Source organism: Mandrillus leucophaeus, unplaced genomic scaffold, assembly GCF_000951045.1.
Source record: "Mandrillus leucophaeus isolate KB7577 unplaced genomic scaffold, Mleu.le_1.0 Scaffold350, whole genome shotgun sequence".
Classification (NCBI taxonomy): domain Eukaryota; kingdom Metazoa; phylum Chordata; class Mammalia; order Primates; family Cercopithecidae; genus Mandrillus; species Mandrillus leucophaeus.
In genome coordinates, this window is record NW_012103699.1 from 1,578,476 (window position 1) to 1,603,381 (window position 24,906).

The following is a 24,906-nucleotide window of genomic DNA, read 5'->3' on the forward strand; positions in this document are numbered from 1 at the left end:
AAGGCCCCCTCCTTAGAATGGCTCCTTCTTAGAAAGGCCTGTTCCTCAGCAATATCTCCTCAGAAAGGCCTCTTCCTCAGGAAGGCTCACTTCTTAGATGGCCTCCTCCTCAAAAAGGCCTATTTCTTAGAATGGCCTCTTCCTCAGAGACCTTTCTGAGGAGACCACCCCAGGAAGGCCTTCTCGTTAGAAGCCCTCCTCAGAAAAGCCTCCTCTCCTCAGGAATATCTTCTCCTCAGAAAGGCCTCTTCTTAGAAAGTCCTCCTTCTCAGAAAGGTCTCCCCCTCAGAAAGGCCCCCTCAGAAAGGCTTCCTCTGTAGAAACCCTCCTCCTCATGAAGGCCTCCTCCTCAGGAACGCCCCCTCAGATTGCTCAACTCTCAGTGTCCCTGTGACACCTTGCTTTTAGTTCAATATCAGAACTTACTACTTTGTATTTGATAATTTATCTATCTATCTGCATGTCTCTTCCCCTCTAGACTAAAATGTCGTGAAGAGAATGAAGCTAGAATTGTTCCTTTTTGCATTTCCAGGGCCTTGCTACATTGTCACAGGACACAGAGTAGGGTTGGATGAAGTGTTTGTTGAGTAAATGAAGTCATCTTGCCCATCTTCCTGTGTTTGAGTTTAACCAAGCTTTGCCTTTTCTATTTTGGTTTTATATGTACCACATGCTGGTGCCTTCTTGCCTCCCCTCAGATGACACACTCTGCGAGCTAATAAATATTCCTCGCTGGCTGCATTCCCTGCCTGTAGCCTGTCTGCCATCCATACAGAAACACCCACAGCATGGGGACCACCTTGCCCTGTGCATTCAAGTTAAAACAAAATGATTCAACACTTCCAAAACCGGCACATAAGATGCAAATGGTTTCCAAAAAAAAGACCAAAAGCCAAACTGAAGAAAAACACCAAGGGAAAAAACCAGGCGGAGAGAAAAAGCTATATGTGAGCCAGGCATACCAAGGGCAGGTTTTATTAGGCCCCGATGGGCAGACTTTTTTACGGGATACTTGTAGGTATCCCGTGCAAAACGCAACTGGGGGCTTGCTAGGCATTTTCAGCTACCTCTACCTTATTGCATTTCCTCACAGCCTGCTGAAGTAGGTTGTTCCTTCTCTTTTACATTTGAGGAAACTGAGGCTGTTTTCATGATTTACACAAATCCAACTGGAAAAGGGCAAGAGCCCAGTCTCGATCCTCAATCTGACCATTTCTTAGTTCACTATACATTTCCATTATCCACAGGCATTTATGAGGAAATGCTAGTTCCAAAGCCAAGTCCATGACGAGGCAGTTGCTGGTGTTAGTATGCACAGGAGACTCTTTTGGCAGCAGCCCTAAGGGTTTGTTTCTTTTTTTGGGGGGGGGTGGGGTGGTTAATGGGAGATAATTCTCATTTTCATTCCCTGAAGGCAACCTCCAGGCTTGGCCATAGGGAAGTACCTGTGCCTCGCATGCCACTCACTGCCTCCTGCAGCACCTCTGAGGCCACAGTACCCAGTTCAGGTAGCTCCGCCATCCATGTCCTGCCCCACTTCCAGTGCTGTTCAAACCTGTCCTGCCCAAGGAGGGCTGGGAGTGTCCCAGGGAGACCCCCTGCTGCTGGAGAGCGGGACCGATCTGCCCTACTAGCAGGTAGGAGTGGGGCAACTTCCCATGAGGACCCTATGCGTGAGCAGACACTCACTCCCTGCTTCCCTCAGAGAAATACATAGCCAACCCTTCCCTCCCTAACTCACACACACATGTGGCAATGTCTGGGAGAAGGCTTAGAAATACACACACCCCTGGAAGAGGTAGCACTTGCACTAAACTCAGGGGTAGATGGCTGATATCAAGTCATTCCTGAGGTTGGGATGGAGGAGAGAAGAAGACAGCCACAAGAAGGAAAAAAAACCAACCTCTTAAAGATAGAAAATGATGAGAACTAGGTAAGTAGTTGCAGTTCAGTGCAAACTGATGTTCTGAAAAAAATGCATAAGCTTTGGATCAGACAGCCCAGGATTCCATTCCTGCTTCACCACCTACCAACTGTGGGTCTAGGACACATGAACCCACCTTGCTGGGCCTCAAAGTGCCCCTCTGTAGGATGGGGGTCATAGTACTAGGGCAGCTGCAGGCAGGCCTGTGTGGATAGTTGAGCTTGGAACATACAATTACCAAGCCAGCCCCTGTCTTGTCCTCGCTGCTTCTGAGATTTATTGTAATAAACAAGAAATCATGAGTGGGAAGCAGGGTCCACAGAAGCCTAGAGAAGTCCAGGCTTTCCGGGAACAGCAGAAGTCAGGCTCTGTCCGAGCCCATGGCTGCCCCTCACTCACCACTTGATGCTCATGGGCTCTGTTAGCTCAGCACAAGCAAAGGCCTAGAGGGCAGCTCCTGGGACCTAGGGGATGGTCGGCCTGCCTCACCTGGCCAAGGTGGCTTGCTCCTTGGAGATGGAGTTAATCATTCCACCTCTGCCTCCTGGGAGGAGGAGCTAAGAACTGGGACTGGTCCCTCTGCCCCCTTCTCCATTGGAAAGCCAGGCCCCTTAGGCCAGCAGAAGCCAGCTGTGTCTGAGAAAGCTTTCCTCGGTGGGCTGCATCTTCCCCTGACCTCTGGCTCACATTTCCTGGGTGAGAGCAGTTCCAGGCAGAAAGGACAACACGGGGAGGAGGAGGACACCTGCTGGGGCCCTCTCACAGCCCATCTGAGCCCTCTCCAGGGCCAGGAAGAGAGCCTGTTTACAGCCTGGTGCTGGCTCTTCCCTCACCTGTGCGCCCCGCCCATTCCCAAAGAGCAGGGCAGTCACTTGGCTGGTGGCCGGAAAGGCTTCGGAACAGGCAGGAGAGACGTCTCCTTAGCTCGCTGCGGCCCTCTCCCACCTCTACCAGCCACGGGCAGCACCTTTGGTCGGCCTGGGGGTGAGGCACAGAGCTCCACACCCAGGCAACTCAAGTGTGTGTGCGGTGAGGGGACACTGGGAGTGGCTGGACGACCCCCTCCTGCCGAACAGACAAGAGCCCCAGGACAAACTGGGATGGAGGTGAGGGTGCAGCTGCTGCCAGATGCGCTGGGTGCTGCCCAGGAAGGAGAGGGTTGGGGAGCCGGGTGCTCGCTCGCCGCAGCAGCTCACTCCTGCTCGCCAGGGAGCTCAGGGCAGCCCTCGAAGCTGCTAGGTCCCCCCACGCAGACGGCGGCGCTCTGCACTGCGGAGCCGCGTCCTTGGGGAGCAGCACCCCCAGCCCCGGCGCCCCGCAGTCAGGCAGCTCCCTCTCAGGGTGGCAGCATCCCCCGGCTAGGGTGCAGGGACCCCCGGGGCGAGGCGGCCGCGCATTACCTTCCACTTTGGTGAGGGTCAGGACCGGACTGTTGCAGGCGCTGAGCGGGGCCACCCGGGCCGAGTGCTTCTTCATGATGAGCTGGCCGCCTGCAGGAGCGCTGCCGCCGATCGCCTACATCCTGGGGCCGGCTGGAGCGCGCCTCTCCCGGGCCCGTGGCCGACGCGGCCCTCCGCCGCCGGGGAGCACCAGCGGTTCGCCCCTCTCAGTCCCGGCCTCCCCGGCTGCCCGCCGGGCTCCGGTCGCCGCGTTGCTCACTGCGGCGGCCACCCTGCAGCGCACATCCTCCCCGGCCACGCAGCCACTCCACACACACGCGCGCACAGCCTCCTACTTGGAGGTTGCTGCAAACTCCAACGTCACGTACAAGTGCACTCCCTGCTCCCACCCCGCAGCTCACCTGCTCCGCCCTCCTCCCCGGCACGCCCAGCCCCGCAGCCCTCATCCCTCTCTTCCTCCCAGCCAGGTCCTGACTGCAGCCTCTGTCCACCACCTCCCTGAGGAGCCCTTTAAAAGGCCCAGCGCCTGCGGAGGGGAGACCCTGAGAACTTAAGCCTCAGTGTTGCACAAGTTTAAAAAGGGAAGTGCTTGACTTTGGATTGAGAGTTGACTCTTCACTGTGCGAAGTCCTGAATTATTTCACAGGGATAGTTGGAAAAAAGCAAAGCTTCCTAAGGCTGGCATTCACTTCTTGAGTCTAGAGGCACATTATCTTGTCTGGCCCCGTGGACAGCTCTTTTTCTGCAGGGTGGAGCAGGGGGTGGTTCAAACACCACAGAAGCAAAACAGCCACAAGAAAACAAATGCTTGAAGTGATTTCTGCTCCCACCCCACTGCCTCAGTCTGGAGATCCAAACTCACCTGGGTAGCAGGAAAGCTCCTTTTCTGCCCAGCTCCCAGGTTCTTGCTTCAGCTGCAGGTCTGACATTTGCCTCTGCAGGCACCGGCTTCACTGCTGTCACTCAGACACAGCTGTAAGCTACCGGTCGATGGTGCTCATTAAAAAGCTATGATATATACCTATTGCATCACTTGCCAGCACAATCCCTGAGTGACCACTGAGTCCAGAGGGGCATTTATCCCATGACAGTGCATCATCAGAGGTGCCCTGCCATCATCCCTGCATGTAGAACACACAGGGCTCATGCAGCCCCAGAACTCCCAGGGCCTCGTGCTCATCTCCGTTACACATGCCCAAACATCAGTCTGGGTCGCAGCCTCAAGGATCAGTTGAGATTCGAGGTGGGTTTTCTTGTTATTGTTGGTTAGGTCTTTGCCTAGAATTTCAGAACCTTCAATACTATCCAGTTTCCTGTCTCAAAGTTAAAATTTCATTGTGTTATGTCATTCAAGTCCCCACAAGGGTAGCTCTGTGGAGTGGTACAGGAGAGAGGGAAATTCAAGCAATAGGGTGTCCTAGCTCAGCACCTACCAGTTGTTTCTGGTGACATCCACCTGCACCCCCCAGCTCTCTGGCAGAAGTGGCTCCTAGGAGTTGCTCTTGTGGCATTCTTGTTATTACTTGCCCTCTTGAACAGCTGTAATGAATGGAATGGCTCTGATCTCCAAAAGGTCAGGGCTTCTCAGGGTTGCTTCTCCATCACTACAGCCAAGGAAAAGGTATTTAGGGTCCCTGCAGAGCCCTCTAGTGGTACCCCTCCACATTATATGCCTCTTACAGGAAACGTTCCAAGACGCCTAGTGATGACACTACAATAAGCCAATAAGCCATTTCCTTCTTTGGAAAATTTAAACTCAAATAAGCTTACAGCAAAAGAATTACATATTGTATATTAAAGAGGATCTTTTTACTGCAAAATAATACTTCTATGTGTTCCATCAAGTTCAACAATAGCATTTATTATATATAGTAACTAAACAAATATCACATAATAATTGGAAAATGGGATTTTCTTTTCTCTTGCATTGAGGCTGCAAATTTTCTATTGCATCAGGCTGCAAATTTTCCAAACTTTTATGATCTGCTTCCCTTATAAAACTGAATGCCTTTAACAGCACCCAAGTCACCTCTTGAATGCTTTGTTGCTTAGAAATTTCTTCTGCCAGATACCCTAAATCATCTCTCTCAAGTTCAGTTTCACAAATCTCTAAGGCAGGGGCAAAATGCCAAGAATCACCTTTGCTCCAGTTCCCAGCAAGTTCCTAATCTCGATCTGAGACCACCTCAGCTTGGGCTTCATTGTCCATATCGCTATCAGCATTTTGGGCAAAGCTATTCAACAAGTCTCTAGGAAGTTCCAAACTTTCCCACATTTTCTTATCTTCTTCTAAGCCCTCCAAACTGTCCCAACCTCTGCCTATTACCCAGTTTCAAAGTCACTTCCACATTCTTGGGTATCTTTTCAGCAATGCCTCACTCTACTGGTACCAATTTACTATATTAGCCCGTTTTCATGCTGCTGATAAAGACATACTCAAGGCTGGGAAGAAAAAGAGGTTTAATGGACTAATATTTCCACATAGCTGGGGAGGCCTCACAAGCTTGCTGGAAGGCAAGGAGGAGCAAGTCACGTCTTACGTGGATGGCAGCAGGCAAAGAGAGAGCTTGTGTAGGGAAAACCCCCTTATAGAACCATCATTTCTCATGAGACTTATTCGCTATCATGAGAACAGCATGGGAAAGACCTGCCCCCATGATTCAATTACCTACCAGTGGGTCCTTCCCACAACACGTGGGAATTCAAGATGAGATTTGGATGGGGAGACAGCCAAACCATATCACAAGTACTCAATAAACATTTGTCTGTTTTTAAAATATCTACTTTCTGTTTAATGCAATGTTGTGTATGAAGTCAAATAGTTAACAAATACTGTTAAAGACCACTAAATCCTTTTTTTCACATGCAGCTTATCCCAGGAGTTTTTTATACTTGGGAGGTCATCACCTTATCATGTCTGTTAACTTCTGCTTACCGAAGAGGAGTTACTAATTGCCATCTTAACTTCTTTCCTTTAATTTTAAGCACTCTATGCTGTTTCTATTTTTCATTTTCCATTCTCAACCCCATCAGTCCCATGTGCTCTGTCTGCTCTGTTAAGTGTTTCAACAGCTGCCCCTGTTCTACCCTGCTACCCCTCAAAAAACCAAACTTCCCATACTCCTTTTCAAATCAGGAGGTTTCTGTCTGCTTGACCATATGAGTACGAATATTCCTTAAGTGAACACTTCTTTTTGGGAGTGGGATGTGGTGGGAATGCCTATGTAAAAACTCACATAAACAAAATTATCCAGGAAGCTAATGGTGTACTGGTGTATAAGCATGCTGTTTTGAGAATTCCAACAATCTAAAGCTTCACTGGAGCTTTTTTTATTATGGCCTCACTGGAGTCAGGCCATAATAACCTATTCTAGGATACTTAGGAAATTGCCCAAGCCCCACCTAAAAACTCAAATCTCACAAAAACTCCAATCTCACATTTCCCCCCCACCGACCAAAACAGTGCAAATACTTCTTCCAACAAAGAGAGCTAAGACCCCTGATATATCAATGGCAACAATACTGTATAAATAATATCCAGACAAAAGGATGGGTCATTTGACCTCTGACCCCTATTCCTCTTTTGAGGGTGTTAGCATGAGATAATATCGGGATGAGATCATTGGGCACCTATCTGTCTTGACTTTAGTATTACAGGAGCTGGGAAAAGGAACTGGGCTGACTTTTTCAGATTTTACTCATTAAATAGGTCTTCCTTGTCTTCTTCTAAGAATGTACTGCGCAACAGTTTGCTCATCAAAGCCAAGGATCTCCTCAGCGATGTGCGATGGTGTCTATTCTGATAGAAGCCTGTTCTTTATCACCAGCCCCACTCTCTTGTTTGTTTTTTCATTGATATGGCTGGGAATTGGATGGGTATTTAATGACAATTTATGGTAGTCTGGTATGGCAGACTTACGAAGAGTGATTGGGTTTTGTGATCTCAGCAGAGGTCTGGATACTGAAGTGGGTGTGCTGGGTAGATATAGAAGGGAACAGATGCAGAGCTCACATGCCAGGAGTGTAAGTTTTATACTCCCTGCCTCCTCCCAACTCCTCACATGCAAACCACAGTGAAAAGCAGTAAGAAAGGAGTCCTAGATAAGAAAGGAGTCAAAATGCCCAGTTTCTTCGACGACCCAGGGGCTGTGTTGAAATTGCAACCCCAGGGTGAGGACCCAGCCATGGCCCTTTAGAATGAGAAAGCAGACAGGCCGGGGCTGATCATCAGGAAGAGGGTAGCTACATTGGGCCCACCTGATTCCTTGGATTCTAGAGGTTTGTTACACTTCTTCCCAGTACAGAATTCCAGCCTGGGTTGTGTGAACAGCCTCTTCTTACCCTACTTGGACTGGTTCACACGTCCGCCATCCACAGGGGCCTCTGGTCTCTTCATTCCCACGCAGGGGTATGTAAATATCTATGGTCCCACTGCACGATTCCAATAAGGCATCAATCCATTTGCTAGAGTTAAGTGATACTTACGATTCCCTTGAGACCAACGGAGCATGGAAAATGCCTTAAAGTATAGCCAACATCTTGAGTTTGAACTCCAGCTCCTCCAGGAAGAAGCAGCCAACCTTGAGTGGTCGCCAAGTCTCCTCTGGCCTCAGTTTCCTGATTTGGGCCTGAAAGAATTGGACCCCTCTGGCAGTTTTCCAGCTGTATACTTTTCTTTTTTCTTTTATAAAAGAGACAGGATCTTGCTGTGTTGCCCAGGCTGGAGTGCCATGATGTGATCACAGCTCACTGCAGCCTTGAATTCCTGGGCTCAAGCAATCTTTCCACCTAAGTCTCCTGAGCAGCTAGGACTACAGGTGTGCACCATCACACCTGAATAATTTTTAAAAATTATTTCTTTCGTAGAGATGTGAGCTCACTGTGACACCAGGCTCGTCTCAAACTCTTGGTTTCAAGTAATCCTCCTGCCCCGGACTCTCAAAGCACTAGGATTATAGGCACGACCACCATGCCCAGTGCAAACTATTTCTTGGTCTCTGCAAACTCTACTTTTATTTGTTGGGGTCCTATGTTAGATTTGGTTTATAAAAGAGACGTCATGGCTAAAAGAAAGTTTAGAAAGACATCAACTAGATAATCTCCTAGGTCCTGTTAGCCTTTAAAATGTGGGGTGTATGAAATTATTTTCCTATGTGTTACAATTGTCACTGCCTACAAAGACCTTAACATTATCTTTCCTGTCTCCAGTTAATTCAATAGATTTTTGAGGAGAAAGGAGGGACAGAAGAAGAGAGGAAGGAGGGAGGGAGAGCGGAAGGAAGGAAGGATGGAAGGAAATAAAAAAAGAGGAAAGAGGCAGGGAGAAAGGAAGAAGGAGGGAGGAAGGAAGGAAGGAGGGAGGAGGAAAAATACTGTTAAAATTATATTCATGTAAGTTATGTGAAGACCTTTACTTCATGTGTTCAGAATAAATTCATAAATGTTAAATCCAGCTATGGTTTTCAATAGTCAGAAAACAGACCACTTTAATTAATTTACTCTGAAATATCAACACTGTTTAATAATCCATCACTGTATTAAATAGTGAGAATAACAAATTATTTTTATGGTTACCAATGTTTAAAAATAATCACTTAAAGTGGAACCAGATGTGGAATTTCACCCCAGTACATCAGACCACAAAATTCAGAAGCCTTCTGAGTGGGGCAAGCACTCGCGTGTCCAACAGGAGAGACAGAAAGCCTAACGATGGCCAAGTAATGGACTCCCATGCACTAGGCAGCTCTTTTCCCTCACCTGGCAGGGATTATTGACATCCTTTTCAATAACTCCAAGTGCAAGGGCAGGAAAACAAGAACCTCATGTGTCTCTTTTCTTCCCCAGGCAGCAACATGCCTCAGTACGACAAACTCAGACCTACTAGGGTTCCATGAAGCTTTCTCCGCTTTCTCTAGGGAGGAACACCAAGGCTGAGTAACTCCAGCTGCGTACAGGACATTGAGAGGTGAGACCACTGGGCTTCCAGACTCATTCCCTGGCCCCTCCGGACTCTCTCAGGGTGACACACAGCAGCTGACCCTGTGGTGATGCTGGAGTCCAGAGTCAGGATCATGACGACCAAAACAGAGGCACAGAGATGGAGGCAGGGTGTCTCCCTGCTTCCTCTGTGAATCCAAGTCAGGGGCCTGTCCTGTGCTCAGCGGCGAACACTGGATGCTGGTTTCTGGAGGAGTGCACCATGGCACAGTGGAAGCTGAGCAGGGCACCACCCTGGCAGTGGCACTGCTGGGAGGGAGTTCCTAGGTTGGACCCCTAGGGGAGAGTGAGGCTGCCTTTCCTGGGACCTTCCAGAGGTCAGCTGGGTGGCCAACATAGAGATTGGGGGTGTCGGGGGACTAACACAGTGTCTAGCACATAGCAGGTACTCAAGAAATGATACTCCCTTCCCATTGGGAAGTGGTCATGCCAGCTTCCAGAAACTTCTTCCAATAGCGTGAACTGGTACAGAAAGGGGGCACTGCTTATACATGGTTTTATTTGGGCAAGCTATTTCATCTCTCCATGTTCAGCCAGATGTCTCTTCTCCAAAATGGAGATAACAATAGTATCTGCCTTATTTGGCTGTGGTGAAGATTAAAATAATTAATATATGTAAAGTGGTTATAATAGTACCTGGCAAATAGTAAGAATCAATATACATCAGTCTTTATTTTCAGTCTCTTACATAATGGAAAGGGTCATCTCTGATTTGGTGCCTAAAACAGTATATGGCTCATATAGTAGGTGTTCCAAGTGAGAAGAAGGAAAAAAGGAGGGAGGAAAGGAATGAGGGTGTGAAGGAAAAAAGGAAGGAGGAGGGAGGAAGGAAAGAAGGGAGGAAGGAAGGGAGGGAGGGAGGGAGGGAGGAAGGAAGGAACGAAGAAAGGAAGGAGGGAAGGAAGGAAATAAAGAAAAAAGAGGAAGGAGGCAGGGAGAAAGGAAGAAGGAGGGAGGAAAGAAGGGAGGAGGGAGGAGGAAGGAAGGAAAGAAGAAAAAAGGAAGGAGGGAGGGAGAAAGGAAGGAAGAAAGGAGGAGGGAGAGAGGGAGGGAAGAAGGAAGAAGGAAGGAAGGAAAGAAGAAAAGAAGAAGGAAGGAAAGAAGAGAAAGGAAGGAGGAAGGAAGGAGGGAGGAAGGAGGGAGGAAGGAGGGAGGGAGAGAGGAAGGAGGGAGGGAGGGAGGAAGGAAGGAGGAAAGATGGAGGAGAAAGGGAGGAAAGAGGAAAAGAGGAAGGAGGAAGGCAGCTGGGAAGGTAGGAAGGAAGGAGGAGGGAGGGAGGGAGGAAGGAGGGAGGGAGGAAGAAGGGAGGGAGGAAGGAGGGAGGGAGAAAGGAAGGAGGGAGAATCTATTAGAATTGCCTGCTATATCCCAGATGTTCCTTTGCCGCCTGCATGGCACCAGGAGTGATGAAGCAACGGTGGCTCCCTTCTGCTCAGGTCTCTGTGTCTCTCTCCCTGGCTTGATCTCAGAGGAAGTGTTTTTTGGAGACCAGGGCACTGGACTCAAGGTGAGGAGGGAGATCAGATGCCATTTAGTTCGGAAATAGCTGCCTGCTTGTGTTCCGGATGACTCATCGACCACAGCTGGCCTCCAGTCAGATTCCTCTGTGGAGTGGGAACTAGAATACTGACCTAAATCGGATCCCTGTCAACGCCAGGAGACAGCTCCCTTGGCTGGTGTCTGTTTCCAAGGGTGAATCAAGGGGATTGGCCCTCAGGCTGGGCTTGAGTTGGAGGAAGACGTCCAGATCTGGGAAGGATGTTGCTGCGACTCCCCTCCTTAGTTATTCCTGAGCATAGGCTGGCCAGGACCTGCAGGCAAGGTCTTGTTCAATGAGGTTCTCAGAGGCCTAACGTTGGGCAGACCCAGTTTCAGAAGTCCTGATCTCTGAGATGGGGGTCTCCTATGCACTGCGAAGCCCTCTGCCTCTCTCCAAAGGCAGCCATCATGTTCTGACTTGCTCTGAAGTTATTTGTATACTTGTTCCAGCTTCCTGCTGGGCTGTCAACTCTCTACGGAGTTGGCCGTAAACAGGGTATCAATGATCATTGTTGAGTGAATGAATGCATGGAAAGTCACTAAGGCAGAAAGAAGCAGGAGTTTTCCAGGGGTCAAGGTAGGCACGTCTTTGGAGGTAGGCAATGTGAGCCCTGGAAATAGCCCCCCAACAGGAAATAGCCCCCCTCTGGAAATAGCCCCCCACTCCCCACCAGGAACCAGGAAAGTCCTGCCATGACTCAAAGGAGCGCTGCACAGTGAGAACCCCTTGGGTGCTGGCTGCCTCTGGGCACCCTGCTCCTCACACGGCCCCTCATCCCCCACTGGCTTCTTTTCTGCTACCAGAGAAACTGGCTCTCCTCCCCGACTGCCTGCTTAGGCCAGTAGATCTAGGAAATAACCAGGCCCTCTTAATACCTGACCCAGCTCTGCTGCTTCACTCATCATATAAACACCAGATGCCTGCAAAGATCACAAAAGCTCTGCAGTGTTTTTCATGTAGGAGTGGTGCAGTGGGTTTATGGAGTGTCACACAGAGAGGTGCTGAAAAGTACTTATCACATCTCCCTGCCTCTCCGCATTTCCTAGCTCCCCCAGCTGCCACGTGCCCCTCATCCCTGTAACATCCTCACCAGCAAGTTCTCCCTCCCCACACCCTCCTCCTCATCCACAGCGCGACCTCACCGGCAGGTCCTTCCTCCCAACATAGCCTTCTTCTCCTCCTTCCTCTACAAGGACCCCTGCGCCCCCCACTCCCCTGGTCATCTCAGGCAAGAGGAGCCTCTTGGGGAGTGTCTTCTGCTATCTGCTCAGGCAGGGGGAGGCCCCTGGATTTCTGGCTCCTAAAACCCTCCTCCTTGCTCTGTTTGCTTTCCTGAGGGCTTGGTGCTGGCTTACTTTGCCTCTAGTGAGGAATTTTCTTCTGGATATTGGTGCATGCTTCTCTCCATCTCAAAGAACAACTTGCTCATAGCACTGGGTTTGACTCTTGGCCGAATTTCTTTCATTGGAAGCCCTCAGGCCCTTCTCTAGGCTTCTAGCTGTTTCTGCCCCTCAGACTGGCTTCAGAGAAAGGTCAGAGCCCCAGTGGAGTCCGGTAAGCCTAGATTCTCCAAGTGGGAGGGAGTACAACTCCAGCATTCCCGGTGCTAGCTGTTCTCAGGCATCCTCTCTCTGTTTTGAGATGGAGTCTCACTCCGTTGCCCAGGCTGGAGTGCAGTGGCACGATCTCAGCTCACTGCAACCTCTGCCTCTCGGGTTCAAGCGATTTTGAGCACTGTCTCTTGGGCTACCACCTCACTGAAAGAAGACACTCTGTTCCTGGCGCTATGTTCTGCGTAGTAACCATGAAGGTGAGCTGTGATCAGTAATACTCCCCGAAGGCAGGACATGCTGAGACCATGACCTCAGAGTGTGGCCCATCCAAGTCCGCTAGAACTGTCCTGGGAACTCACTGAATGAGAGTGAAAATTTTGCATGTCACAGATTGCCAAATGACCCTATTGGCCAAAAAAATATAAAGTGCTCCAAAGAAATAATTGTGTCTTTCCACCAATAAGCACTGAGGGTGGCTCTTTCTCCCTTGTTTTTCACATATTTGTTGGCTTACACTGGGCATTTAGAGTCAGTTTTATTCATAAGAAATTGCACTAGTTACCAGAAGAGTGGCTGCAGGAAAATGGGAGAGAGATGTTCCAAAATTTCATCCGATTTGAGCAACACACCTCGCTTTTTGCAAAAGGAAGCAAACAACCCAAAATCCTACTTGAGGCAAAGACTGTTCCTTTTGTGACGCAGAAAGAGAAGGTCCTGCCAAAGCTGGACGAAAGCAAAAAGAGACGAGGTGTAGAGGTGTGTCCTGCTCCTGACTGAGCCACTGTGAGTCATGCCTTTTCCCAAAGATGGATTTGTTTGTGTACGGCAAAAAGTCAACTGAATTCCCAATAATTCCCTAGAGTTCCCGGCAGGGTTTGGAGGACTAAATGTATACGTGGTTTGTTCCTAAAATGATCTAGTTGGTGCCTCAGTATTTCTGGCTTGTGGATTCCTAAACTACCTTTTAACAAATAGCTCCTTAAGCACTAGGACAAAGGTGAGCTCCTCAGGGCTCCAGGGGTGCATCTGAGGTGAAGTTTTGGGCCATGATAATTGTGACCAGCCCAGAGCCCTTGGCAGAGGAATCACGCAAGGTTTGTGTTTGTCCGAGTGTATCAACAAGATAATAATGTTCTAGCTTGATGGGAACTTTTCAACATGATCTAGTCCAAATTTGTTTTTGGGTGTTTGTCAATCTTTGTTTTGCTTTTGAGATGATTATCTTTAGAAATTCCATGCACTGCTGATGAGAATAAAAATTGATATATCCCTCTTGAAGGTTGATAATATATATCAAAGTTCTGGCCTCTTATTCACTGTTTCTATTTTTAAACTTCTTTTTTTTAAAAAAATAATCTGATGTGAATATAGATAAGCTACAAAGATGTTCATCCAAGTTTTATTGCTGTTAATACACTGGAAATAACCTAAATGTCCATCAGAAGGGAAATAGGAAATAAAGTATGGTGTATTTACACAAAAGAATATAAGACAGCTAAGAAAATAAGTGATTCAATGACACAGGGAAAATGCTAGAGAGGAAAAAAGGCATGCATCTGACAGCCCACATAATCGTTACGCATACTACGTATTCCCTTATGGAGATCATATCAGTCAACATATATGTGTACATATGTTATCTACATAAGATCTATACCTAGCTCACATATATTCAGAAAAAAATGGAATAAACTTTCACTTTTTAAAAGTTTTCATGTTTTCTAACTACCACAGGTAACAACAGTGAGTCATTCTCTCCTTGAGCCTTCTCTGACAGAGAAGGCTGTCTACTTTTAAAATTCAATTCATTGGGGGATTGGGTTGAAACCATCTTTTTTTTTTTTTGAGATGGAGTCTTGCTCTGTCGCCAGGTTGGAGTGCAGTGGTGTGATCTTGGCTCACGATAACCTCCGCCACCTGGGTTCAAGCGATTCTCCTGCCTCAGCCTCCTGAGCAGCTGGGATTACAGGCACATGCCAGCATGCCAGGCTAATTTTTCTATTTTCAGTAGAGATGGAGTTTCACCATGTTGGTCAGGCTGGTCTCGAACTCCTGACCTCATGATCCTCCCACCTTGGCTTCCCAAAGTGCTGGGATTACAGGTGTGAGCCCTTGCGCCCGGCCAAAACCGTTCTTGATGCTTAAGAATAGTTTAAGGGGGCTAAAACATGAGTCTCTTGTAAACAGATACAAATGATAATAAAAATAGGAAACGTCTTCATGAACTAGAATGTATAAGACAAGAAGGAAACCTTTTTCACTTCTAAAATTTTTTGAATTTGTTTTTTAAAATGTAAAATTCTTTTAAGTCTGTGCTTTTAATGTCATTGTCCGTTTGTCTTTTTATAAGTATGTTTATTACAGCATCAAAAGTAAATAATCACTCCCATTTTCCATATTTTAAACATTTTGTTTTCTCACATCCCTTTTATTTTTTCTTGCAATTTAAATTTTCAGAACATGATGGTAATGAAACATGGAGAAAGGAGAAGGTGAGAGATGCTTTTAGTAACAGTATTGGTTTTCTCCAACCATTCCTTCAGGAATGAAGGAATCCATACCTAGGGCTCTGAGCTGGGGAGAGTCATTGGTTGCTCTTCCACCCAGGGACAGCTCTCTATTGGTGGTTTAGCAAGGAGCAGTTAGTTGCCTTTTCTGCCTGCCGCTTCTTTAGGATGCTTCTGTCTTTGCTCCAGCCTCACCTCACTGCAGCCTTTCCTAGCTCTCTCCCCCATCTCTTCATTTCAGCTGACATATGGCTTTTGACTTTTCCTTGGAGTATGCGTGAGTGAAGAGGCTATTGTATTGTTATCTGTCTTAGACAGGAGCACAGGCCATCTCCTCACATCCTGGCCAATCTCTGTGGTGCCCTGGCACCTTGGAATGGCAGCTGCTTGAAATGTGGAGGGCTCCCGCCCACGAAGGAGGCTCGTGCTCTGGCACAGTGGTGGGAAAAACAGCCAAACAGCCCTCAACGCATTGCTTTCATCCCTGTCAGCATGTCATTCACAGGCATCAGCTTCAGGGCACACTGGTTAGAAATTATTATTTAGATATGGTGTTTATAAATGGGTTTGTGCTTTCCCATTACGTATTGTTTATCAATATAAATACTCCTTGGTGTAAATTTATTTGGTTTTGATATGTTAAAGCTCAAATGAGTAAACTATGACACAATTCAAGACTTCCCCCTTGTGTCTTGACTTTTCTTCTTTGCCACTGTTTAAAACACGGCCCTGTGCATTTCACACACCTCTTTTAAAAAAGGTTTTATTTTATTTTATTTTATTTCTATTTCCCACTCCCACTGCCCGACAGGCCCTAGTATGTGTTGTTCCCCACCACGTGTCCATGTGTGCTCATCATGCAGCTCCGACTTATAAGTGAAACATGTGGTGTTTGGTTTTCTGTTCCTGCGTCAGTTTGCTGAGGATAATGGCTTCCAACTCCATCCATGTCCCTGCAAAGGACGTGATCTTGCTCCTTTTTATAGCTTGTTCCTTTTATACTATATGCATAGTATTCCATGGTGTATATGTACTATATTTTCTTATTCAGTCTATCATTGATGGGCATTTAGGTTGATTCTATGTCTTTGCTATTGCATTTGCACACACACCTTAACCCCTTCTTTTTTTTTTTTTTTTTTTTTTTTTGAGAAGGCGTCTCGCTCTGTAGCCCAGGTTGGAGTGCACTGGCGCAATCTCGGCTCACTACAAGCTCCGCCTGCTGTTAACCCCTTCTTCCATTGCTTTTTGTAAAACTGCAAAGATGGAAAAAAACCACACCCAAAACCAAAAACATCATCAGCAGAAAACTATCAGGCATCAACCCATTCAAGTCTTGTGTTTCACTCCTGGGGGTGGGGACTGTCCCCAGAAGAGCTCTCTGCTGAGCCGAATTTGTGGCAAATACTCACAGGAGAAGCTCACTGAGTTTTCTGTTAACTTTGATTGCTTATTTAAAGTGAATGGGCATTAAATCCTCTATTGATAGCAGGATTCTAATTTGGGATTTGTAGCAACCTAATACATCATCTAAGATACGAAGGATGTTTGTAACTTGAAAATCTGTCTCTGGCAGTGTCGTTCTCAAAATTTAAGGCACATGTAACCATGGTACCTGCAGCATTATTTGATTTATTAATGGGATGGACAACATGAAGCACAAAAAATTTCACTCGACCACCGGTGGAGCTAGTTGAAGCTATCAAATATGTCAGCTTAAGTTGTTAGCATGAAAAGGAATCAAAAATCACTTTCATTGCACAACATTTAGCTACAACCCTGCCCAGAAATGATAGAGGTAAACCCAAGTTTGTCTTCATCCAAGCACATTACATATTAATTCATAGGATACTTCTCTATGAATCTAAATAGTAGTGATCAAATCACACTGGGATTTGGAGTACATGAGCCCAGTTCAGTTGTGAGCCATGGGGCTGCTCCTGCATTTGGTGACTGTTCTCTGCTGCTTGCTAGTGGATGTGGGTTATGGCTACAGATGATATACCGCGCTCCTGCAAAGGCAGGCCTGGACACTGTTTCAGAGAGAGACTCTCTGAGGTAGAAAGGGTTTTGGAAATCATCTTGTATATCACCCGCAGTTTGGGACAGGAAGGAATAAAACTAAGAGGATGAGAGAGAAACAAAAAACTATGGCTATTCTGGGAACACTAAATAGAAGCAACCTAAATATACCTCCAGAAGTGCACAAACAGCCAAAATGACGAGGTCTGTCTCGCAGCTGCAGCTGCAATGAAGCCGAGAGTATCTTAGATTGATGGGACCTGCCTGCATTTCAGAGACATTTCTGGAGGTAAAATAAAGAGGCCACTCCTTCTTGGATGTCAGTTTTAAACTTTGGACAAGATTCAGGAAATTTACAGTGTCTTTGAAATGACTCTTTTTGGGAAAGGAAATTGTGCCTTTACGAAAAAATGTACTTAATTTTAAGAAATAAAAGGCCATGTAAGTGCTTCCCAGATCCAAGCGGAAGTTTTTGGGACAATGTGAGACTCCTGGGAGAGATGATGGGTGAATTAGGGCATCTGGTAAGGTTATCAGGCAGTTTTGTCAGAAAGGAAGGTATTAAGCACAACAGCAAACTCATGCTTCTCGCCATCAAAGAATTGACAAGACAACCCATGGAACAGGAGAAAATACTTGCAAATCATATATCTAATAAGAAATTTGCATCTAGAATAAGTGAAGAACTCTTACAACTCAATAATAAAAAGACAACCCAATTAAAAAATGGGCAAAGAATCTGAAGAGGTATTTCCCAAAAGAAGATATACCAAGGCCAATAAACACATGAAAAGATGCTTAACATCATTAGCCGTCAGAGAAATGCAAAGCAAAACCATGATAAACATGAGAACACAGATATCTTTTTGACATAGTGATTTTAATTCCTTTGGCTCTATATCCAGAAGTGGGGTTACTGGATCATATGGTAGTTCTGTTTTTAGGCTTGAAGGAACCTCCATACTCTTTTCTGAAATGGTGATATTAATTTACATTTCCACCAACAATGTGTTGTTCCTGTTCCTCTGCACCTTTACCAAACGTGTGCTATTATTCACCTTTTTGGTAACTGCATTCTAACAGGTATGAGGTAATAGCTCATTGTGGTTTTAATTTGCATTTACCTGATAGAGATGTTGAGCATTTCTTCACATACCTGTTGACCATCTGTATCTCTTCTTTTGACAAATGCCTGTTCAGGTCCTTTGCCCATTTTTTAATTGGATTATTTGTTTTCTTGCTATTGACTTGTTTGAGTTCCTCATTTTAAAAAATATATTAGCCCCTTATCAGATGTATGGTTTGCAAATATTTTCTTCCAATCTGTGGATTGTCTCTTCATTCTGTTAATTATTTCCTTGGCTATGCAGAAACTTTTAATGTTGATATAATCCCATGTGCCTGTTTTTGCTTTTGTTGCCTATGCTTTTGGAGTCAACCAAAAAATCATTGCCCAGACCGATGTCATAAAGTCTTTCTCCTACATTTTCTTCTAGGAGCTTTACAGTTGCAGGTCTTACATTTGTCTTTAATCTACTTTGAGTTGATTTTTTTGTATATGATGTCTGAGATAAGGTCCAATTTCATTCTTCTGCATGTGAATGAATATACAGTTTTCCCAGCACCATTTATTGAAGAGACTGCTCTTTCCCCATTGTGTCTTCCTGGCACTTTTGTTGAAAATAAATTGCCCATGAATACTTGGGTTTACTTCTGGGCTTTATATCCTGTTCCATGGGTTGATATGTCTGTTGTCATGCCAGTGCCATTATGATTTTTGTTTCTTTCTTTTCCCTTTTCCTTTTTTTCGAGACAGGGTCTCACTCTGTTGCCCAGACTGGAGTGTGGTGGTGCAATCATAGCTCACTGCAGCCTTGAACACCCAGGCTTAAGCAATCCTCCCATCTCAGCCTCCAGAGTAGCTGGGACTACCGGCATGCACCACCATATCTGGCCAATTTTTAATTTTTTTTTTTGTAGAAATGAGGTCTCACTATGTCGCTCAAGCTAGTCTCGAACTCCTGGACTCAAGGTATCTTTCTGCCTTGGTCTCCCAAAGGGCTGGGATTATAGACATGAGCCATTGCACCCAGCTGCCATGCTGTTTTGATTACAATATCTTTATAATATATTTTGAAATCAGGTAGTGTGATACCTCCAGCTTTGTTCTCTTTGCTCCAGATATCTTTGGCTATTCAGGGAATGGTGACCACAGTTAATATTAATGTATTGTATATTTCAAAATTGCTAAAGAATGGATTGTTTACATTCTCACCACAAAAAATGGAAAGTTAATGAGGCATGTTAACTATCTAGACTGAATCTTTCTATAATGTATGTATAGATCAAAACATCACATTGTACCCCATACATATATATACTTATTAATTGTTGATGAACAAAACTAATTAATTTTTTAAAAACACAATGAGGTACCACTTCATACCTGCTAGAATGGCTAGAATAAAAAAAGCAGACAATAGCAACTCTTGGAGAGGATGTAGAGAAATTACAGTCCTCATCCACTGCTGGTGGAAATCCACTTCAGAAAATGGCCTGGCACTTCCTCAAAAGAGTAAACAGAATTACTATACTACCCAGCAATTCCACTTCTAGGTATATACCCATAAGAAAAGAAAACATATGTCTGTAAAGAAACTGGCACATAAATGTTCAGAGCAGCATTATGCATAATAACTCAAAGTGAAATCCTCCCCAAAACATCAGTGTTCTGCACTCTCATCCAGCACACTTTTCCTAGGAACTGTTTCATCTTTTTCAAGAAATACTTTACATAATCCATGTAATCAACATGAAAATGACCAAAAAGCCTTCACAGGAAATCATTTCTTACTTGAGCAAAAGGTGCTAATCAAGAACACCTATTAACTGCTGTGCTAGGTATCTCCTTCCTTTTTCCTCTAAAATCACTCTGCTGCCAGAGTTGAGACTCACAGGTTAACCATCTGTCAGATGCCCTAGAGCACAAGTTAGTTTGCCCAGGCCAGCACACCTTCCTGTGTTTATGTTTACAGCATATCACAGGTGAGGGAAAAATCTGGCAAAGACTTCTCACAGCCAAGTGCTAATTATGACCAGAGTTTGTGTAGCTTATTGGAGGAGTAAACCTATTTGATCTTGTCAAGAATAAAAAATGTAGGTGTTGTTCAGGTGTTTCTGTTTTTCTTGTTGGTGTTTCAACACAACAGATGTGTTATTGCTGCAAACATGCTCACATTACAACCCGATGCTAGTGCTTTTGAAATTTCTTTTCTCTCAAATTGATGTTATTGAGTTAAGGTCAATGAAGAGTCTAGCATTTCTGCTGTGCCCCACTTTGCAAGGACCGCAGCCCTCTGTGGGGAGTGAGAGGAGGCTTGAGGGCTGAGCTCTGCTGAGCTGCCACCCTCTACCCTGGGGTTCTTGTGGGTAGGAGAACTGCACCTCTCACTTCCTCCAGCACCCTCCCTGCTCACTCTCCACACCAGGGAGTAATCACGGAGGGGGTTCATCCTCCTGTTAGTCATTCACTCATTTGTTCATTGGTTCAATAAATATTTTATGAGCACTTACTACGTACCAGGCACTGTGCTGGAGATTGATAGACTCTTTCCTTGACTGAACTCTCTCCTTGACCAGGTTCCTCTGAGCCTTCTTCTCCACTAGCCCTCATCTTTGCCCTAGTAAGACTTGAACAAACACTAATAGAATTTCTAACAGCACAAGGCCTTATCCCTTGGATGGCCCTCCCCTCCCCCTTGAAGTGCCTTTCTGAGAAACCTCAAGGCTGCCCAAGGAGTTTACTGTTTGTTCCAGCAACACCTGATGATAGGGTCCCTGTTTCCCAGCCTCAGAGGGAGTGCATAGGAGCCTAACTTTGACTTGTACCAGTTAGCAAACCCAGATGAGTTTCACATGGGATCAACTTCCCCTTATCACTTTTTATAACTTTTATAATTTTTCATTTCCCTAACTCTGCTCAAGACCCTTTAAAATGCCCAGTGACCTCTGCATTAATCAGATTGAAGCTCAGTTCTTTCCTTTACTGACAGCAGTTATTGAATAAAATTTGTTTTTACTGCCTTAACTAATGTCCAGCTATGTTTATCTCCCTTTTCTTTCTCTTTTTTTTTTCTCCCAAGATGGAGTCTTGCTGTGTTGCCCAGGCTGGAGTGCAGTGGTGCTATCTTGGCTCACTGCAACCTCCGCCTCCCAGATTCAAGCAATTCTCCTGCCTCAGCCTCCCGAGTAGCTGTGATTACAGGCACGTGCCACCACGCCTGGCTAATTTTTGTATTTTGTTTAGTAGAGATGGGGTTTCACCATCTTGGCCAGGCTGGTCTCGACCTCCCGACCTCAGGTGATCCACCCATCTCAGCCTCCCAAAGTGCTGGGATTACAGGTGTGAGACACCACGCCTGGCCTATGTTTGTCTTTGACAGGATAGAGCAATACAGACAACATTTCCAGAATCTGCCCTCCTTGGGCTTACATGTTAGTGGGGAACCAGGCAGTGAACAAGTAAAAGAATGATGTTGGGTGATGTTGATGCAGGGCAGGCGAGCCCCCAAATTGGGGCTTAGTGCCAGGAGGGCTCTTGGCTTCACCCAGGAAAGAATTCAAGGGTGAGCCAGTGGCGTCAGACAGCAACTTTTATTTTATAGCAGCAGCAGCAGAGGTACTGCTCATTGCAGAGCAGGGCTACCCCACAGGCAGTGTGCCCAGAGCAGCAGCTGGGAGGCAGCTCTGCAGCCATATTTATACCCACTTTTAATTACATGCCAATTAAGGGGAAGATTATGCAGAAATTTCTTGGAAAAGAGGAGTAACTTCTGGGTTATCAGGTTGTTGCCATGGAAGAGGGCAGTAACATTGCCATGGTGTTGCCATGGCAATGGTAAATTAACATGACATACTGGTGGGTGTGTCCTATGGAAAGCTGCTTCTGTCCCATCCCTAGTCCTCAGTTTGGTCCAGTGTCTGAGCCCCTCCTCTGGGGAGTCCAGTCCCACCTTGTATTAGTCCGTTTTCACGTGGCTGATAAAAACATACCCAAGACTGGGTAATTTATAAAGAAAGAGGTTTAATGGACTCACAGTTCCACGTGGCTGGGGAGGCCTCACAATCATGGTGGAAGGCGAAAGGCATGTCTTACATGGTGGCAGACAAGAGAGAGAATGAGAGCCAGGTGAAAGGGGTTTCCTCTTAATAAACCATCAGATCTTGTGAGACTTATTCACTACCATGAAAACAGTATGGAGGAAACCGCCCCCATGATTCAATTATCTCCCACTGGGTTCCTCCCACAACGCGTGGGAATAATGGGCTACAATTCAAGACGAGATTTAGGTGAGGACGCAGCCAAGCCATATCATACCTTCTATCTCATTGTGGCGGGTCTGTGATTGCAGGGGGGTATTAATGGGGTTTCAGGATGGTCTCTAGAGAAAGTAAAATTGGACAGAAACCTAAAGGAAGATAAGCTAATCTTTTAAAGAGCGGGAGAAGGGCCTTCTAGTCAAAGGGGACACAATGAAAAGGAACTTGATGCTATTAAGAATAGAGCAATAGATAAGGCCAGTGGAATAGGTAGGAACCCACCCCACATGCCTTGAGCCTTGACACATTTAGATTTTAAAAGCCAGAGTAATGCTGTGATTTGGAAGGGGAGCAAATAAGCCTGAATAAAGTCAAGTTTGAATCACGAAATTGGACTGTGGAATTGGATTGAAGTGAAGCGAGTGATGAGGGCAATGCTGTACTCAGATGATTCCGTGGCTCAGAGCGGCTAGAGCACACAGGAGGCTGGGATGGTCTGTGATTTTTTTGACAAAGGCTGTCATACTTGCTCCTCGTAAGGCACAGCCTGGAGAGCAGTGGGCAAAGAAGTGGGAGGCAGCGGAAAGGTTCTGTGCACATGTGTCCTTGGGTACTTCCCACTTGCTGATTGGCTTCCAGGGTGCAGTTGGTCTCCCTTTTTCTCCCAGAGCTTGAGTGCAGTCTTGATGAGCCACAACTACATCTCCTACTCAGAAAGAAATGTCTGGGGGTATCCACAGTGAAGCTGCCTGGAGGATGCTGAAAGTATGGTGGTTAAGAGTGGCTCCCAAAACATATGCTCTTTCCAAACATAAAGAAACCCACAATCTGTCTGTCACCCTAATTGCTCCTCAGCACTACTGAGTGTAGTGTGGGCTAACAGGACAGGAAACAGGAACATGGGTTAAAAACCCATGTTCGAATTGGAGTATTCCAAGACCAGGATGTGCTGGAGGTAATAGTGAATTACCTCCTCCAATATCACTGTAGAAGAGATTCTGGAGATGCCTAGAGAGTTTCTCATGTTGGCACCCACATATGTTTCTAAGCCTTTTAGGGGTCTTGTGGACACCTCAGTGGGTCTTGGAGCTGCTCTTTCTTTTCTGTTTTTGATTGCATTATTTTTTAAAAAAATTTCGATAGGTTTGGGGGGAACAGGTGGTATTTGGTTACATGAGGAAGCCCTTTAGTGATGATTTGTGAGATTTTGGTGCATGCATCACCCAAGCAGTAAACACTGAACCCAATTTGTAGTCTTTTGTCCCTCACCCTCCTCCCACCTTCTCTCCTGAGTCCCCAAATTCCACTGCATTATTCTTATGCCTTTGCAGCCTCATAGCTTAGCTCCCACTTATAAGTGAGAACATGCAATGTTTGTTTTTTTTCATTCCTGAGTTACTTAGAATAATAGTTACCGGTTCCATCCTGGTAGCTGCAAATGCCATTAATTCTTTCCTTTTTATGGCTGAGTAGTATTCCATAAACAATTTGTTTATCCACTCATTGATTGATGAGCATTAGGGCCGGTGCCATATATTTGCAATTGCGAATTATGCTGCTATAAGCTTGTGTATGCAAGTATCTTTTTTGGATAATGACTTCTTTTCGTCTGGGTAGATACCCAGTAATGGGACTGTTGGATCAAATGGTAGTTCTACTTTTAGTTCTTTATTAAACTTTAACTAAATAAAACACTATTTTCCATATTGGTTGTACTAGTTTACATTCCCACCAACTGTGTAGAAGTGTTCCCTTTTCATCACATCCATGCCAACATCTATTATTTTTTGCTTTTTTGATTATGGCCATTCTTGCAGGAGTACGGTGGTATCACACTGTGGTTTTGATTTACATTTCCTTTATCATTAGTGATGTTGAGCATTTTTTCATATGTTTGTTGGCCATTTGTACATCTTTTGAGAATTGTCTATTCATGTCCTTAGCCCACTTCTTGATGGGACTGTTTGTTTCTTTCTTGCTAATTTTTTTGAGTTTGTTGTAGATTCTGGATATTAGTCCTTTGCAGGATATGCAGGTTGTGAAGATTTTTCTCCTACTCTGCTGGTTGTCTGTTTACTCTGCTGACTGTTCCTTTTGCTGTGCAGAAGCTCTTTAGTTTAATTAAGTCCCACCTATTTATTTTTGTTTTCGTTGCATTTGCTTTTGGGTTCTTGGTCATGAAGTCTTTGCCTAAGCCAATGTCTAGAAGGGTTTTTCTGATGTTATCTTCTAGAATTTTTATAGTTTCAGATCTTTGATTTAAGTCCTTGATCCATCTTGAGTTGATTTTTGTGTAAGGTGAGAGATGAAGATCCAGTTTTTTTCTCCTATATGCAGCTTGCCAATTATGCCCACAGCATTTGTTGAATAGGGTGGCCTTTCCCCACTTTATGTTTTTGTTTGCTTTGTCGAAGATCAGTTGGCTGTAAGTATTTGGGTTTACTTCTGGGTTCTGGATTCTGTTCCATTGGTCTATGTGCCTATTTTTATACCAGTACCATGCTGTTTTGGTGACTATGGCCTTACAGTATAGTTTGAAGTCAGGTAGTGTGCTGCCTCTAGATTTGCTCTTTTTGCTTAGTCTTGCTTTGGCTATGTGAACTCTTTTTTGGTTCCACATGTTAGGATTGTTTTCACTAGTTCT

General features: G+C 45.6%; 1 protein-coding gene across 2 annotated transcripts in view; it reads right to left on the reverse strand.

The window, feature by feature from the left end:
• Window positions 1-24,906, reverse strand: part of SLC35F3 (solute carrier family 35, member F3) — a 429,539-nt gene that overhangs the window by 103,677 nt on the left and 300,956 nt on the right. The window contains exon 1 of one of the 2 annotated variants that reach the window (XM_011989372.1): window positions 3,325-3,688. The exons of the other annotated variant lie outside the window; for it this stretch is intronic. Coding sequence (XP_011844762.1) covers window positions 3,325-3,400 — 76 coding nt within the window. The 5' untranslated portion in view covers window positions 3,401-3,688. Of the gene's footprint in view, window positions 1-3,324; window positions 3,689-24,906 lie in introns of those variants that run through there. 2 annotated transcript variants of the gene reach the window in all.